The sequence below is a fragment of the Falco naumanni genome, chromosome 5, assembly GCF_017639655.2.
Source record: "Falco naumanni isolate bFalNau1 chromosome 5, bFalNau1.pat, whole genome shotgun sequence".
Lineage (NCBI taxonomy): Eukaryota > Metazoa > Chordata > Aves > Falconiformes > Falconidae > Falco > Falco naumanni.
Genome location: NC_054058.1, coordinates 21713532 through 21731410, shown reverse-complemented (window position 1 = coordinate 21731410; position 17879 = coordinate 21713532). Strand labels below are relative to the sequence as shown.

At 40.2% G+C, this 17879-nt stretch overlaps 1 protein-coding gene across 4 annotated transcripts in view; it reads right to left on the bottom strand.

The window, feature by feature from the left end:
- Nucleotides 1-280: 280 nt before the first annotated feature.
- SLC15A5 (solute carrier family 15 member 5) overlaps nt 281-17879 on the bottom strand; it is a 71315-nt gene continuing 53716 nt past the window's right edge. For all 4 annotated transcript variants that reach the window (XM_040593862.1, XM_040593860.1, XM_040593864.1 and 1 more), the window contains 4 exons: nt 15908-16096; nt 11491-11622; nt 3267-3375; nt 281-751 (listed from right to left, as the gene is read on the bottom strand). In XM_040593862.1, the coding sequence (XP_040449796.1) occupies nt 607-751; nt 3267-3375; nt 11491-11622; nt 15908-16096 (575 nt within the window). In that variant the 3' untranslated portion in view covers nt 281-606. The remainder of the gene's footprint in view (nt 752-3266; nt 3376-11490; nt 11623-15907; nt 16097-17879) is intronic.

Genomic DNA, 17879 nt, shown 5'->3' with positions numbered 1-17879 from the left:
CCAAATAAAAGACTAGATGCCTCAGCATCAGCGTTTCATGACATACTTTACAGACTTATTACTGTTATATAGTTTCCAGTATATTTTTTGGTAGATCTCAAAGCAATTTGCAAAGAAGGTTAGTGCAGCTGTGTCTGTTTTGCTGAAGGTAAAGCAGCAACTTGCTGAAGGCTGGGTAGCAGATAAGTAGCACAGCCAAAAAGAGCACACCAGTGTACCTTTGCAAGTATCAAGCAGTCAATACCAGACTCCAAAATTATTTGTGATAGTCACAAAGTAATTTGTTAAATGCATACATGAGTTTATTAATTTTGAACCATTACTAAGCACGAATACACATGGATGCCTGTTTCCCTACAGAGGTTAGAAGCCTCTTTCCATCAACCATGCCAAGCAGTGAGCTCTGCTTGCCCTTGATGTGTTACGGCCTTGCAGGATGTTGCACTGTTAAGTTCTACGATGACTGCTATTTTGCAAACTTATAAATAACATTATTCCTAAGATAATTCATAAATAACATTGGCAGTTCCACTTAAGTATGCTACGTAATTTATCAGAAAGATGGTTGATAACACAATCAAAATTTAGTCAAAGGGTGAAATTTTATCAAGTTTTCTCCATAGGAGACAAAATGGGAGAACTTTCCAGGACACTATCACAATGCTTGATGGCTTTTTCATGCTTCAAAAGGTTTTCTTCAGGCAGACTTCCTCTGAACTCATTGGTGAATTCCTGATTCAGATTTTTGTATCTGCAAGGGAGGACAGGGAAGGAAAAAGCAAAATAATCATCCTTTCTGGGATTAGCTTCACTCGTTATTAGGTAAATTCACTATTTACCTAATTCACTCATTTATTAGGTAATCTTTGACAAGTTACAGTGCCTTCTGAGTCCTGGACTTCTAAGCAGCCTGAAAAATAGGATAATGATATGTGCTTTCCTAGAACCTTTCAGAACGGGAAGTGCCAAATGAGGTGCAGGTGTTAATCATAGGTGTACTGTGTCATTTTAACAAATTTTTTTAAAATAAACCTGCTTTTTTCCTCAGAGAAATTTTAGTGTACTTTTTCTAATTTAGAGTTTTAAAGATGGATTACCCCCTATCCCTAAATCAGTCTTTATCTGAATAGTTATCACCCTTTTTTCCCCTTTCCAGGAAAAGTCTTATTCAGCACAAAATGAAACAGTTACATTGGACCTCAAAAACATATTTCATGTAGGCTTTGGTCATCTTATTGAAAATTGAGGTCCCTCAAATTTGAAGTGCAATACCAGTTTGAAATAAAACTGGAATTTTTTTGGAAGACTGGAGGTCAATAGATGTCTTCATATAAGTACGTTAATTTATGGCAAAATTATTTGTTGAGTTCAACCCAATTCTATGGCCACTTTTTGATAACCAAAACCTTTTCGTTTTCAACAGTGTCACAAATGAAAATTTCATTTTACAGAAGAATAAAATCTCATCTTCTGAAAGGAAAACAAAGTACGTGCAAGAGAAACATTTCTAATCATGACTTGGGTCACATTTAAAAGAAGAGAATCAAAATCTAGCCACTGGAATAAAAGGACACTTGTGTCTCAGGTTACAGCTGAAATAATTGACAAGATGCTATGGCAATCTTTGGTGCTGCAAAGTTAGTGCTATATGTAATAGAAAAAGCAGTATTTTTCTCAAGAGTTCCAGAAGTACACTGCCCTTGGAAATTTTCTATTATTGTCATTATCAAATCACTACTGCATCAAGGTTTCTGAAGGATTTCCATAGAACTGCAGCCCACTGCCTAAGAAAGAATGCCACTCGCACATGACCCTTTCCACTCGTGGTGGCACAATTTGCTTCTGTCCCTGTTCTCAGCTATGAGTATTACTTGTAACACTGACAACAGAAAGTTAACTGTGATTAAATGTTCCAGCATATAGGAGGCAGACGAACTTTCAAACTACCCTGGATGTAAAAGAGGATTGCAGTTGTGAGTTCCTAGCATTTTCAGGCAAGATTTCAGGCAAGAATTAAATCTAGGCTCTACAGGTAACAAAATTGGTTCCTGTGTGTGGGCTAATTGAGCAGTTCCATTGTCTCCAGCAGAAAGTTGCTTTTATCTCATTGCTTGGTAGGGTATCAAAAATATTTCGGGGTTATTCTGTTGAAACCACTGCATACGACACTAAACGGTAGCAGTCTGCTGTTTTCTTGTGTTCTGGTTTTGGCTGGGATAGAGTTAATTTATTTTTTAGTAGCTGGTGCAGTGCTGTGTTTTGAATTTGCTGTGAAAACAATGCTGACAGCACAGGGATGGTTTTGGTTGTTGCTAAGTAATGTTAACACTAAATCAAGGACTTTTTAGTTTCTCAGGCCCTGCCAGCAAGTGGGCTGGAGGAGCACAAGAAATTGGGAAGGGACACAGCCAGGACAGCTGACCCAAACTAGCCAAAGGGATATTCCATATCACAGAAAGTTATGCTTAGTATATAAAGCTGGGGGAAGAAGAAGGAAGAGGGGGGAAAATTTGCAGTTAGGGCTTTTGTCTTCCCAAGTAACCATTGTGTGTGATGGAGCCCTGCTTTCCTGCAGGTGGCTGAACACCTGCCTGCCCATGGAAGTGGTGAATGAATTCTTTGTTTTGCCTTATGTGTGTGCAAGTTTTGCGCATTTACCTATTAAACTGTCTTTATTCTAACACATGAGTTTTCTCATTTTTACTCTTCTGATTATCTCCCCATCCCCACGTGGGGGTAGTGAGCAAGAGGCCATGTGGTGTTTAGTTGCTGGCTGGGCTTAAACCGTAACATTTTTGCAACCCCTTCACCTATGGTCCTCATGGAGATGGAAGCTCATTAAGACAACAGCAACATTTTCAATATATAGGTACAAAGCCAAGTGCAGCAGAGCTCAGTTCCATGACCAAGATAACTTGGTGATGTGATCTAAACTCTACGTCAACATATTTATGTCCTTCTGTAAAGGAGAGGATGCTCTTTTTTCAAGACATTTTTATGTTAATAAGATCCCTTAAATATTTATGGCTAATTATCAGTGGGGTTGTTTTGGTTTTGGTTTGTTTGTTTTTTTAACTTTACCACATACTTTTTCCTGTGAAATCTTTCTCCTCAAAGTAGATAAAAAATGCTAAAGTTTGAGCCTTGAACAATAACATATGACCTATCACTACCAATTCTTTATTACAGACTACTTTACAGGTTTTACAAGAATTTCTACACATATCTGCAAATGAAACATCAAGCTTTCATTTTCCCACACATACCTGTGTGCAATGGTCCAGAACCCCAGGGTGTTCACTATCGTTAAGGAAGCCAAGAAGAAGAAGAATCTCTCCAATTTACCTTCATGCAGCTTGTGTGGAAACCAGTTGCCTGGCAAAGCAGACATTTAAAGCAGAATTAATTTACCTTGCAGGATGAGATGTGGCTCATATGAAAGACACAAACATAACTTTGTGTAAGACACAATCACAGCAGGTGCTTTGAACCCCCCTGTAGCTATTTATACAGACTTCATTCTCACAGCATCTATGGTTTTTTTTAGTCTACAGTGTAATTTGTTCATGGTTTGCAGATAGGCAATAGAGATTTAGAGAAACGGAAGAACTTTCCTAAAAAATTTGAAGTGTACTGGAAAACTTAACTCTGCACAGATACTTCTGCAATGATTGGGCCACCTTCCCCCTATATTATCCTGTGCACATAGCTAAATGAGTGTCAAATGTGAAAGTTTTAGGAAAAGCCAGAATTAAGGTGGTCTGTAGAAATCCTTATTTACATCTCTCATGCTTTTAACAGGCCCTTCTTAAGCAAAACAAAAGCACACATGCATAAAAAGCATTTGTTCAGTTCTTTGGATGGTGCTCCACTGTCAAGACACTACCTGACATTTTACTTTACCTTTCTTTATAGCTGCCTTTATAGCCATGAGTCTGTAACGTGTCCTTGTCTTACACACGATGTTTATTTGCATGAATCAGACCTTTTTCTACCAAGGCTTTTGGCAGTGATGTCTGGGACGTTTTGGTAGCTTAAACTTTGTTCGGCAGAGGATTGTACCACCTATGTAAACCCGGAGCCTTCCCTGCCTCTATTCTTGTGTGCTTTAGTTTGCAACTGTACTGCTTTTGATGTTGTGCATTGGAGCCAGTCTGCAAACAAGCTCAGGTGGTAAATAACTATGGTAATCAAGATGTTTAAAAAGAAAGCCAGCTCCAGTCAGTCTGCGCTTGAAGACAATCAGTACCTGAAGTACCATAACCAACTACAACAAAAACATAAAACCAAGGTGAAAAAGAAGTTACAGTAGATACAGAATATCAGAGAGAGATCTACACTGCTGTAACGACCTTTTACATTATTTAGGAATATGGGATATTTATTGCTTTTAAAGAAGAGAGCCTGTCTTCATTACCAAGTAGTGAAGTGCAATAGGAGCAAATACAGAGTGTGAAACTGCCAGCGCTGAGAACGTGATGTTCACACTATACACAGCTCAGGGGGGAGTTCGCATCAGCCCAGTTCCCACTAACAGCTGGAACATATCAGGCACGAGCATTTTTTTGGTTTAGTTCCATCCAAAAGGAAAGAATTATATTTTTTTTGTGCTCCAAGATCACTCCATGATGCAAATCAGAGATGATCAGGAGATTCAGATCAAAAGCACACTTCTGATTGGAACACCAGCACATCCAAGGATGCCTTTCTTTGCTCCCTCAAAGCCTGCTATCAAATCCTACCCACATGAATAGTAGCTATACACCACTGGAATGACCCGAAAGGGACAGGAGGAAAAGCAGCCTTCTTTGCCACAGCTGTGCTGTATGGACCTGACAGCCTTAACCATTCTTTTGCCCCCTAATGCCGTCTTTAGCCATCCAATGCCATTCTTAGCTTGTCAACATTTTCTAATTAGAAAGAGCAGTTCCACAGCCCAGGAGCGCCAGCAGTCAAAGGACACCCCACTACTCCTTCCCCCCTCCATATATTTACATCTTTCTCTTTCTTCCACATCTTAGAATTGTAAACACATTTCTTTTCAAAGCAGTTACCTTTACCTCTCCTGAGATTAACGGAGAACAACTGTCATCAGTGCAGCAGTTTTCCCTAACTCCTCCACAGTTTGCTCCACGCCTGTCACAGAGCAGCCCCACCTCACCGCGGCATGTGCGGTTCCTTTTGTAGCATTATCTCAGAGCGAGTTTTAAAACGTATCATTTAACATTGTCAGTTGACTGAGCTCCTAGGTGCTATAACTTCATTTTAGTAGCTTATAAACTTTTACTGTCATAATTCACAATCAGGTAGTTTTTCATTTCACATCCCCCAGTGGCCGATAGAAGTCACGGAGAGAGCGTGTGTATCTGATGAAAGGGAAAGCAGGCATGGGGCTCGGCGCTACATCTTGTCAAAGCAGAGTTCACACTGTCTGCTCGGTTATTTACATTGGCTAGGCTAACTATATGAGCAGCAGGAGCTTCCTAATGGAATGGCGTTTACAATGGAACCTGAATAGGAACTATGTATGTAAAAATAGCGCTAAGGAATTAAAAAAAAAAAAAGGGGGGGGGGGAGGAAAAAGGAATTTAGCAGCTTCTAAGAGAAGGGAGTAAAAGAGACCTTTGAAACTACCTTAATGCTAGCAAAGGCACCATATTGAAGTGTTGAGAGTGGGAACGGTTGGTGTTATCAGGGTGAGAGGGCAGCACAGCAAGCAGGAGGTCTGGGTTCTGCCCCCACTTCGCCACTGGCCTCCTCCATGGCCTGTGGATCATGGGTCTGTCTCCTCTCTGCATCTGTAGTAATCACCAGCGTTCAGGCAGTGAGGCCAGAACACCACCACGAAGCCTTTGGAAAATGCTGTATTATAAGAGCAACAGCATAGGCAGGGCCAGGATCAGACTGGGCATGGTAAGACTCCAGCTCCCACAGCCCTCCCCCCTCGCTCTCAGCTCACTGCTCCATCCAGAGCAAGAGGAAGGAGCAAGGCTTTCTTTCCTTTCCTTTCAGCAAGAGGCAGCAAGGTTTGTCAGGGGTGCCTTCCTCTATGGAGAAACAAGGGTGGCACCAGTGCTAGAGATACCCAGACTGTTATCCTGCTGCCAATACGTATTTTCATCGGTGGATACAGCAAAGATTAATGCAACCGTTTTCTATTTTCAGCCAAAAACATTTACTTCATTTTTACTTCCCTTTTTAAATGGAAGCTGGTTTTCCATTACAGAGGGGATAAACCTGGACTACATTCACTTCTACCTACACTTACTGCACAGGGGATCCTGTGCTGGCAGCAAGCCTTGGGAGAACGGCCACCAGTGTTAAAACATCACCCATGTGTTTCATTTTAGAATGAAAACCCTTTAGACGCTTTCACCTCTCATCCCACTAACAGCTTCCACCAGCTGAACACAGACTCTAGCACCCTCCATTGACTGGGTTTGGGCTTCATACTTCCAGGATTTCACTCCCAGCCATGAGCATCAGCAAGTTGTTGGGCCAGTTTGTTTTTACTGGAGTAAGATGCCCTGGGCACTGCTGTGTTGGAAGAGTCCAGCACTTCCTCATCCTTGAATCAGCATGCAATATACTGACAATTCACTTGCCCCCAAAAGACATCGCCTTTGGGTTCTGTCAATCTTTTACTTTTCTATGGAGATTGCCAACAGAAGTGCCAATTACAGGGTTGGTTTGCCACATAGATAATTGCTCACTGGGAATTAACTTTCTACAACAAGCTCCTGATTTCCATTTTTATTCCAACAATGGAAATACTTTGTAGCAGGAATCAGCACAGAGAAGCAGAAGTTTCCTTTAGCTGTGTATATTTTAAAGAGCTTTTTCTTATAGGTTAGAGGTGAATCAGTTATGCATTTCATGGCAAATTTAGAAGAAATTAGAAGATTAAGCCTAGGCAAAGTCAGTTCTTCAAGCCTGCTATACCATATATTGTTGAAATAAAGTGCCTGGTAAACTTTCACCGACATTTTACAGTCCTGTCGATTTTGCATTGAAAAATGCTCAGGTAGTACAAGAAGGAGGAACATTACACAATACCAAGAGAAAACACTCGATCCTACTAACACAGACAGAAAAGTGGGTGAAGCAAGATTTAGGACACGGACAAAAAAACCCACCCACTTTCTTGGGCTGCTTCTGGTGGATGACTGACAGCGACAAACTGCTGGCAACGCTATCCATCAAAGATGACGTGGAAAGGGCTGTAAGCCAGCCTTTGAAATATACTAGTGCATACCAGGTATCTGTTACTACAACAGCACCCTTGGAGCTCTCAAGGGATTCACAACAAAGCCCAAAGTTACATAAAAGGTGCTTGGATTACTGAATAACACCGTCACATTTTAGTATTGGGAAAACACAGAAGACAGAGCAAAACAGTCACATGCCAGAAGTGAGTCTATTCTGTATGGATTCCTGCATTTTTACAGCTATCCTGCAACCTACCCGGACTATTGTCACAGAAAAAATTAATTGATGTCTTACAAAAGGATTGTATTGCCTTCTATCATTTCATCATGCTACTGGGCATATATTTAGTGTTTAATCATATCCAAATTAAAGTCTCAGTCTGCCTCTAATCCTTATTAGCTAAGTAGGCACCAGTGGACACCACCATCTGGACTGAAAGAAATATCCTTTAGCTTTATTTTCTTTGGTATTTAGAATCGCACAAGGTTCCAAACTGGGGGGGTGGGGAGAACCCACAGCACCAATCAACCGAACCACCCCTTGCCCTTAAAAACCCACAAAACCCCCTCAGTTCTCTAAATACAAGCAGGAAAACTGTGTTCAGAGTAGTTTCCTACCTCTGACCTTCCCTTCCCCCCCTCCCCCCCCTTTTTTTCTCCTTACATATTTACATTAATATTTTTAGAGAAATGTATTCTGAAATGATTGGCATAGGAGGACAGGTTTTGTCTTGCATCTTCTTCCGTTAAAATGTTAGGAGAGGTAAGAGATCCAAAAGAAAGCAGTTTCCCAGCTTGTACTGAAAATATCACTGTCACCCATCATCTGTTTGCACTCGTCAGATTTTTTAAAAAGTCTTATTTTATCGTCTTCGCACCATTCTCCATAAATGCGTTAAAAATGATTAATGCAGCTTTGAATGTGACTGATATCTGATCAACTTTGCCAATAAAAACCCAAATAAAACTCTAAACTAGTGACATGAAATAGGATACAAAAATGTTTAAATTTTGTCAACACCCTCTGTGCTTCAGCACTTCAAAATACACACTGGAGGATCTACTTCACTGTACCCTGAATTGCTTCATGGCAAACATGGTCTCATTGCTTGGAGATGGGAGAACCAGAAATAGTCTTGGCTCAGGTTTTAGTGAAACAAGAATCATAGGACAAGACAAAAGCAGCCATAGCCCAAGAGTTGCACGCTAAGCCTTGTTAAATCTTACAAACCCATGGCATAAACACTATCATCTTCCTTCAGCAAAAGAGACAGAACTTTGGTCTTCCAATATAAATAAATTAGTTCAGCTTTTTAGGGGAGACGAAAAAAAAGTTTCAGTTGGTTTGATTTGCCCCCAGTTCCATAAATTGTCCAGATTCCAAATCTTTTACAAGCTCTTTAAAAGAGATGAAAAAAATATCAAATGTCAGTATGAGAGATTAATTTGTGTCATTTGACCTTAGTTTGACTTAAGAGTGGTCACAATTTTATTCTCTGAAGCGCTGTCGTCTTTAGAAGTTTCCATAAGTAAACATTAGGCTTCATAAATTAACAAAAAATATTATTTTGCTGGTCTTACACTCTTCATCACAAGCATCAAAGAATACCGTAAGAAGCACAGTGGAAGAGTTGGAAAAAAATACAAATGGAACAAGACAGTTTTGTATATAACATTTCCTATCAAACTAGGAGAAAAACAAAACCAAGCCGATTTGCCTCTTTGGTTTTGTTATAGTCTGTACCACACTACAGTCCACAGAAGTCTGATCCCAAGCCTATTTTGATCTATGAATGAGCAGGACAAAAGTCTAGCTGCCACGAGTAGAGGAATACACTATGTCTTCAGCCTGAAGCATAACAACACAAATGAAGATAGAGGAATATCTCCATTATTTACAAGTTGTGAATTGCATGAATTGTGGTAACTTAGAATAATTAATCTCATTCAAGCAGGGAACACTGAGAAGAAGATACCCAGTGAGATTCCACTTATTTCTAGAAATAAAATGTGAGAGCCCAATAACATGTTGTTACATACTAATAGGGAAAGTAACCTCTAATGCTCCTAACTACAGCAACAGAGCAAACATTAAACATTTGTCACCATATTTTCTCTGAAGATGTTCAAGTTTTGCAAAGGACTTCCCCTTTTTAGGGGCTTATTCCATCCTAATACAGCAGCTTGATCTGACTTGACTACAGACTGAATTCCTTGGAAATTTAGGAGTGATGTTTGCTCAGGATAATGGCACGGTCCATTCCATCTACAGGAACAGGAGGAGGTCTGACAAAATTACAGACAGACATCAGTTACACTTTTTTTTTTTTTTTTTTTTTCTCCCAAAGCTAAGTAGAGAAGCTGGCCAACCAACTTCATAAAAGTAAGGAGTATTTTAGCCAGGAAACTTTTTCAACTTACTCAAAAATCTTGAGCAAAAAGATTTAAGACATGGTAAATGTGGTCTGCAGAGAATTTTGAGAATACAGGCTTTTTGGTCCCAGCCAATATAAGAATTTGAAGGCTCTTATAAAAAAGTATTTCTGGCAAGAAAGGAACATTTTCTCTTTTGAATCAATTAAATGTTTTCATACAGGCTTACATAAAAAGAATGAATCACCTTGATATAAAATAAGACAAAAAATTACTGCATTGCAAACCAAATGCAAAAACTGATTTCCTTTTTTGCTTCATATAAAAATATTCTATAAAGGAATATCGTGGCACTATGTAGGCAAAATGTTTTGATACTGACATTATACTTAATTATTTTATAAATATTTAATTATAGGTAAAGTCAAAGTGCAGTAAAATATGTCAATTTTACTAAACCAAAATATTTCAACATTATCAAAATTAGTAATTTCCATACTTTCAGTGGGAGGGGAAGGACAAAAAAAAAAAAAACAAAAAAAAAAAAAAGGAGTCAGCAATACAATCTTTCTTGAAGCGTTAGTTTCATTGAACCCATATTACCTAGTGAAAAAAAGATCTATTCCACTGGGGGACATTCAAGGAGCTCTGCTCTCCACACTAGATACCTCGGTACTTATTAGATCTTTGCCTGATTCATTTGGGTAAGCATTCCTGGTTTTTTACCCATCTCTAGGTGATGCTTTTATGTCTTGTAATGAAATTTTAATGGAATAGTTAACTTGAAAACAGCACTGCATGTCAAAGAACCATTCGTTTGTTCAGATCTTGCAAGTAGGAATTAAAATTTCTTGTCACTTTCAAAACACCCACTTTCCCTTGTTTTAAGTTACATGGTTCTTTATGCAGGAAAGAGAAGAACCCAAATCTTAACTATGAGCAGTTACAAAGTTCTGCAGCTGTGGTAACTGCAGCGGTGCTGTGCATTACAGCCAGCAGTTGTGCTCTGTAAGAGAATAGTTCTCTGTAATGCAATAACAATTAAACTTATTGATGGCAAGCATCTTTAGAAGTACTGCTTCAGCAAGTGGAACTATTTCAGACATGTGAGCAGAAGGATCCCTGTCCTTTGGGTCAAGGACTTTTAAAATTTACTTATGAAACAAGCCTTTCTGTATTGAACAAAGACTCATTGGCAAAGGAAAAAAGACTAAGACAATTTTGGCCTGTCTTGAAAGTCAGCAACCCAGAAGTCTCCAGTTCAGGGCTTATACTAAGTTCTCCTCAGCAGGCCAAATCTGAAATAACTCCTTTTGAAACACTAAGCTGTCTGGGAATTGCAGAACTTATCTGCAAAAGGTAAAACCACAGTGAGACAATACTGTCCCAGAATCTGGCTTTTCCAGTAGCTGCACAAATGGAGAGGTGTAAGGAAGCAGTGGAACAAATTCCCCAGAGAGCTTTAAAACACTCAACCCAACCTCCTTTCCCCTGCAACGCTGTGGAATAGAAAGGCTGGCATGTTATGTTCTCCATTCTTCAAAGCACTAATATTGCTCTCATGGCCAGAGGCTTCCACATAAACATGCCTAACATGAACATACTTCTTCATGAACAAAAAAAGGTGCTTCCTAGACAATTTATTTTCTTGTCTTCCAGGACAGAAGTATAGAGATCGGAGTTGAGGGCTTCCTGCAAGATGCCATCCTTCAATAGCTCTATCAAAACTAAGATGACTCATTAAAATTGGATGACTACAGCTAGAAGGCTATTTCCTATCTTAATTCTATCTTAATTGTGAGAGCAAATCAATAAAACTTTGGCATCCCCTTTAATTCTTCTGCCTAATTCTCCAAATCAATAATATTAGAAAACTGCTCAGGAACACTGGTCGTGAGCATATTCTTACCTTGAGTGCCCGCATGGGCTGTTTGAACAATGAAAGCTCCCATAAAGCAGCCAGCTCCATTAAAGAGAGTTAAAAAATGCATGGAAATCCCTCTAATTCTTTCTGGCACAAACCGGAATGAAAGTAAGGAACCTTAGAAAGGAAGCAGATATAGTTACAGATTAAAGAAGGAAGTAAACAATGGTAGAAGATAGATAAGACAGAAAAAAATGCAAAGTGTCTTTAATAGGGACTTCCCATATTTTACAGAGAATATCCTTGCTGCAGAAGGGCAAGTGGACATGCTAGCATTTACCTGTTAACAAAGAATTATCTAAACTCTTTAAATTAATCTCCGTAATAAACCACCACACATACAACTATTGGTATTCCACAAGTATGTAAAGACCTTTCACCCAGACAGTTGCTTTCACCTTTCAAAGCCTCAGGCACAGCAAGATCAGAGGAACACCACCACAGTCAGCAAGCGTGAGGAGAGCAGATGTGATACTCAACCACAGGACAGCAGCACCTCCTGTGCCGGAGCCAATGCAGCATGGTCACTAGTGAATACTTCCAAAATCTAGAGCTCTACCTTAACTTGGACAGTTACCTTGCTTTAATTTAAGGCTGGAAAATGCTCCTCTTCCCCAGAGAGAAAACCCCAGAGCTGCTGGCTAATTTTTAAGACATTGGTCTTCACTTTCTTGCCAGAAGCCTAACCAGAAGAAGCAACAGCCATGGTGGTGACAAGGAGCTGTAGCATGCCATTGTAGCATGGATGATTATGAATAAACCCACCAGCTGTAATTTGACTAAACTAAGTTACAGTAGCAGTAAGCCTTTATGATAGCTGTTCTTTTTGAGTAACTTTTGTTGATTATCAAAACCTCTTGTTTTCTAATTTCACACCTTGAGCCCTCATCCACACTTGTTCTCCAGGCCCCAGTTTCTCCCAGCCTGCTTTATTAGTTGTTTGAATGACCTCCAGCTTGAGAAACTTTGTCAGCAGAGGATCCTGTTTGGATGCTGAGTTGCCTGAAACAGCTCTGAATACAAATGAAACTTTATTATCATCTTCTTCCATCCTTTTTAATTTGGATGTCCAAACAAGAGATTTTGAAGCATAGTAAAGAAAAAACCAAACATGGATAGTGTTTTTTCCTCATTCACAATAAGAACCAAAAGTCTGAGGGAAAAAGAAAGCAGGTGAGCCTGGGACACCATCTGTAGATGCAACAGTATAGTCTAAGACATTGTACAATCAGTGTCCTAGCTAACATGAATCACTAAGAATCTAAAAAGTTTTTGGCTATTCCTCCCTTCTAAAAGCAGGGGTGTAAAATACACAGCTTGGCCAAATTCAGGCCAGGTAACTGCATCCTACTTGCCTAAATTACCCCTGCTGCTCCCATTGCATACTCTGCTCCTCGCTTCTCCCATGGCGCTGCCGGGAACTATTAAACAGCTGCTGCATTTCACCCTGAAGACTACTGCATTTCATTGGTGGGTGAAGTGATCCTCAATATATCCTTTTAAAAGAGCTGTTTGTTACAAGGCTTCCCATTTCTAAGTGGTCTGAGACTTTCTGATGGACAGGTGATCTTCTTGCAGCACTTCAGCAAACAGTGCAAATCTTCTAACCCTTTGTAGGGAAAAGCAGTGACGCCGCAGCAGGTGGCTTGGACACTGGCAGTGTAACACAGCTGCTGTGGCCAGCAGGCTGGCTTCCCTTCACCAGTAACCTTATGGACTGTGGGGGCAAATGCCTGCTAATATTGTCCCACAGGATGGAGTTGTATTGGTTTTTTTGGGGTTTTTTTGTGCCTTTTTTTTCTTTTTCAGTGGTATTTTTGGAGGTTTTGTGGTGGGTTTGTTGGTTGTGGTTTTTTTGTTGGCCCCCCTTTTAAATCATTTGTCTATAAAAGAGTAATTTCCTAGTTTAAACCAAGCTAGGGATACAAATTCAAGCTGTCAGAGGCCTGTGAGATCTTAAATTCTAACACTGTGGAGGACAGCAATTATTTTGTCATTTTTTTTTTTTTTTAAAAGGCTACCTGAGTGCTAGGGAAATATTAAATGCTGATATTATTCTGAGATGCTCATGCCACCTGAAGCAAATGATTATATAAACCTCCTATCAACAAGATAATGAAATATATTGTATAAACACAATTGTAAGTATCAGGACACTGATGTAGATAAAGATTTCAATATGCCAAAACTAGGTCCTCTAACCAAGCACTCCAGAAAGGAGATATCCCCTCTTTCCCCTCTGATTACAAGTGCGAACATTTCTGTCTTCAACTTGGATCATGTACTTTCACGTCAAGTAAATGATAATTGAATTTGACCTTCTGCATAAGAGAGGCAGTAAAATGTCAGGAAAGAGGAAACAACTATTTAAGTGTCTAGGCTGTCATTACCATCCATGGAGATCCACTGAATAGTTCCCGAACAGAAATTCAGTTCAAACTGAAGCACAAACCTGAGGCTCAGTTCAGCAGCCTGATGACTGGTGCTGCCTGAAATGCTCTAGTGCACCTCAGCCATCTGCACAGGGTGTCTGATAAGGTGCAAGACCGATGGGAAAACCATGCTCCTCTCCGGCAGCGGCTGGAGGCCGCACAGACAGTGCAGAGCCTGCTTGCCCCGCACGCGTAGTCTAGGTGCTCCATGAGAAGTGGTGCCAGACGTTTGTGTGCGAGCAAGTGAAGGGACGCCTGCATCCCCATCAACTACAGCAGCAACCTACTGGTTTAGGTACCTACATTTAGTTTTCTATATGCAAGTCTCAAATGCAGACTAGGTCCCAATTTACCTGCGTTCTTCAATTGCACCTCTAACTGCAGCTCTTGGCAAGATGCTTAATCTTTATTTAAATGGGGAAGGTAACTTTTCCTAAGAAATTCCAATCACAATCCTTTAAAAAGATTTTAAAAAAACAACCCCAAAGAAAACATAAGACTGAGCTTTATTTCTTTTCTAAAAGCTAATGTCATCTTCCAGTTATTGGACTTCTGCTGTCCCAGCATGCTAGATTAAAAAGCCTTAATCTACCAGCAAAATTCTTCTAATGCTTCTGCATGAGAAGACTAAGCAAGCTACCTCCTAACCTTTTTTTTGTTAAGCTAAACAGAGAAGGTCACAGTTTTCAGTTACACTTAGCCTGTAACCTAGAAACCACATTACCTGCCTAGAAACCTGTCTCAGTAAAGTACTTGAGAGCTATCAGATGAAGAGGCATTATAAAAGTGCTAAGTATTTAAAACTAGAGAAAATTACCTTTTCAGTGACAGACCATGACCCACAGCTCTTAGTAGTCTTAAGAGTGTAAGAATGAAGCTGAAATACTGAAGTTATTTCCTGCTTTTAAATAAAAATCTGAAGATTTCTGGGGTTGTACTGGAACAATAGACACTCAACCTATAGAATTAAACGCCTGCAGAGATCAGCTAGTCAATTACTTTACCTGTGTCTCTTAAAGTGAATGTTGATTAGATTATTTTTGCAATGCTAACATTTTTTTTTAAGGTCTGCAAGGTAAAACACTGGCAAGCACTCTGTGTACTTGGAAGAAAATAAGCCTCGGGAGCGTCTGCATAGATGTGGAAAGGTAAATTATGGAAGGGAAAGAAGGTTCAGACTCACAATCAAGAGTGTGGCTACACAATTTATGGATGGCAGGTGCGAGCTAAGCTCTGCCTGTGTTCTGCAAAACAGGAATCCTTATCTCTGGTTCCATGCCACAAGTTAAGGCATGATCTTCTGTGCAGGTATGTTCACATGGCTCCCTATTGGAGCAAACAAAAATTTTGCAACTGTCTACAATATTCTCCAGGTTAGCCTGCCTGTCAGTTGAATCGCATTACTCGCCTGCATATGTTCTGTGTCAGTGAAAAATGCACAGTAATTTCATTAGCTGGGTCCACAAATGAAAATGGTTAAGCTAAATTGCTTCACCTTACTTTGTGGTCTAAAAAGTTCTCATAGACCATAACCACAGCTCAGCTGTCATGTGCTTATTTGTTCCATCTCAAGGAAATCATCATAGAAGACTTCAGGTCAGAGGGACCTCAGGAGCTCACCTGGTCCAGCCCCTGCCTGAAGCAGGTTCAGCTTCAAGACCAGTCACGCATCGGAGCCCAGAGTCCCACCACTCCCACCATCCCCCACCAAACGGTGGATTATGCACCCCAGGGACCTGACTGGGCTGTGTTACCTTCCAGTTAATCTGGAACAATGTCATTGCTCACTGAGTTACAGCTAGCAAGACAAACTGTGCTACTCTGAAGCAGGTAAAGCACAGATCTGCTCATTTAGCCCATTGAAGAGAGCAAGGGATAAAATATCAGATGACAGTAATTATTTTTAGGAAGCTGATAAAATTCTCTGTGAATCAGGACACTCTTGCTTTAGTCTATTAGATTTTACTTACAGGAGGGAGTTACCAGGGCCTCAGCCACTCCAAGTAGGATATACTGAGGAGCTAAGTGGAAACAAGGCATGGAGGAGACCAGAAGAACCTCCTCAGAAAGAGTCTGCTCCACCCGAGGGAAATGCTTTCGGTGTATTTCAGAGAAGCCAGCAACCATCACGGAAAGTGCAGCAGATAACTGACCTACAACTGGGTAAAGAGCACAGAGAGAATTCACCAAGGTTTTAGTTACAGGGTCATCACGCTTTTAGAATGAAGCAAAGTCCTAGGAGATGCAAAAGAAGCTTACCCCTGCTACCCCCCAAACACATCCGCTCTGGACACTTAAGCAATAAAGAGTGCTGGCTACACCACAAGCCTAACTCTAAATATATGGCATAGGGACTTCAGGTCAGCACCGGCTTGTTTGTTTTTGTTTTTGTTTTTTTTTTTTTCTTTTAAAGATTGGGGGAGGTAAGAAAGGAGAAGAGAAAGAAAAGGCAGCAGCCCTTTCAGATATCACGAGATTGGATAGTAACAAGACTACCAAGCAGAGGGAAATTCTCCTACTCAAGCAGCAATAATATTCTGCAATACACACACATACTTTACCTATTTGTTTTCTATGTAAAAAGAAGTAGTTCAGGCAGTCGAAACACTAGATTTCTAAGGCTGCAGGCCATGGTAGATGAAGAGGGCTGTGTGTGGGAAAATCAGCAGTGCATCTCACACCTCAGGAGATCAAGCACTCCTACATTTTCCCCTTTCCCTTTGCTGTAGAGTTCCCTTGCACTCCTTTTGAAAGTTTATGGGACATTGGCTGGACTGTTTAACATTTTAGAATGAGATGAGCTACATTACTGGAAGAGAAAATCTCCAGCTTTCTAAGTGTTTACCCATAAACTGTTGGACTACAGTTGTCTCCCGTCTTATTCAGCTGTCCTGAAGAAGTACCACTGCATGTTCCACCATACATTTCAGTATATTACTGCACATGCAACCCACCGAGCCTTGCCACCCGCTCAGTGGTAAGGCACAAGTACACAGGGCAGGTAAAAACTCCTGTATGTTTAGACTCAATGCAAGATAAAAGCTTGTAATAAACTCAGATGTCTTTTTAATACTGCACACTCCACCACGCATTGCATAGAGGATACTATTTAAATGTATGATTTCATATTTCTTGACGTTGACAGCATGAAACAGTTGTAGCCTCTCAGAAAAGAAAACCACCAAGACAGCAAAGTTTTCAATTAAGTCTCCTGAACTTGAAACATTTAGACTCCTGATTTGATCTTTTTGAGCTCCCACTGATTTTGACTAGGTCTGTGATTCCTCAGCATTTCTAAGCCATAATTTAAGTACAGGTGTGAGAATTTGGGTCCTTTTGACAGCTTGGGCTCAAATACCTGGACTATGTTTTTCCAATAGTCTTAAAAAGTCTCCTCTCACTTCACGACTGGAAATTCTTATACTTAATAGATCTGCTGCCAACAATCAAAGGCTTTTGTTTCATATTATAACATATACAAAGTTTGACTCTTTGCGTGTCAGGACAGGAGAGGCAGAAAACTCATACAGCCAAATGGCCTTAGTTTTGTTAGGTCTTTGCACGCATCACGGTTTTTTCTCTCAGCAGCAGACTCTCACACCCATCCACCAACAGTTTTCCTGCATTTTCACAACTTCAAATACCCTCCCCCCTGCCTAACCTGAGGCTTGGAAGCTCTTTTGCTGTTAAGGCCTCTCTAGTGCTTAATAAGAACATCAATGAATTATTGCTTGAAAATTGATGACAGGAGGGAATTCAACAGCATTTTCTAGCCAATGCACCTTATCCAGGCCAGGTATAAAGCCCTCAAGGATCTTCTTGTAATCTACCAAAGCAAGAGTTCTCCTAGTGAAAAATTACGTTAGTACTAAAGAAACCTCAAGCAGTTCAATATTACTACAAAGTGCTATATTTTAAGCATTTTCCTTACTAAAAGCCAAA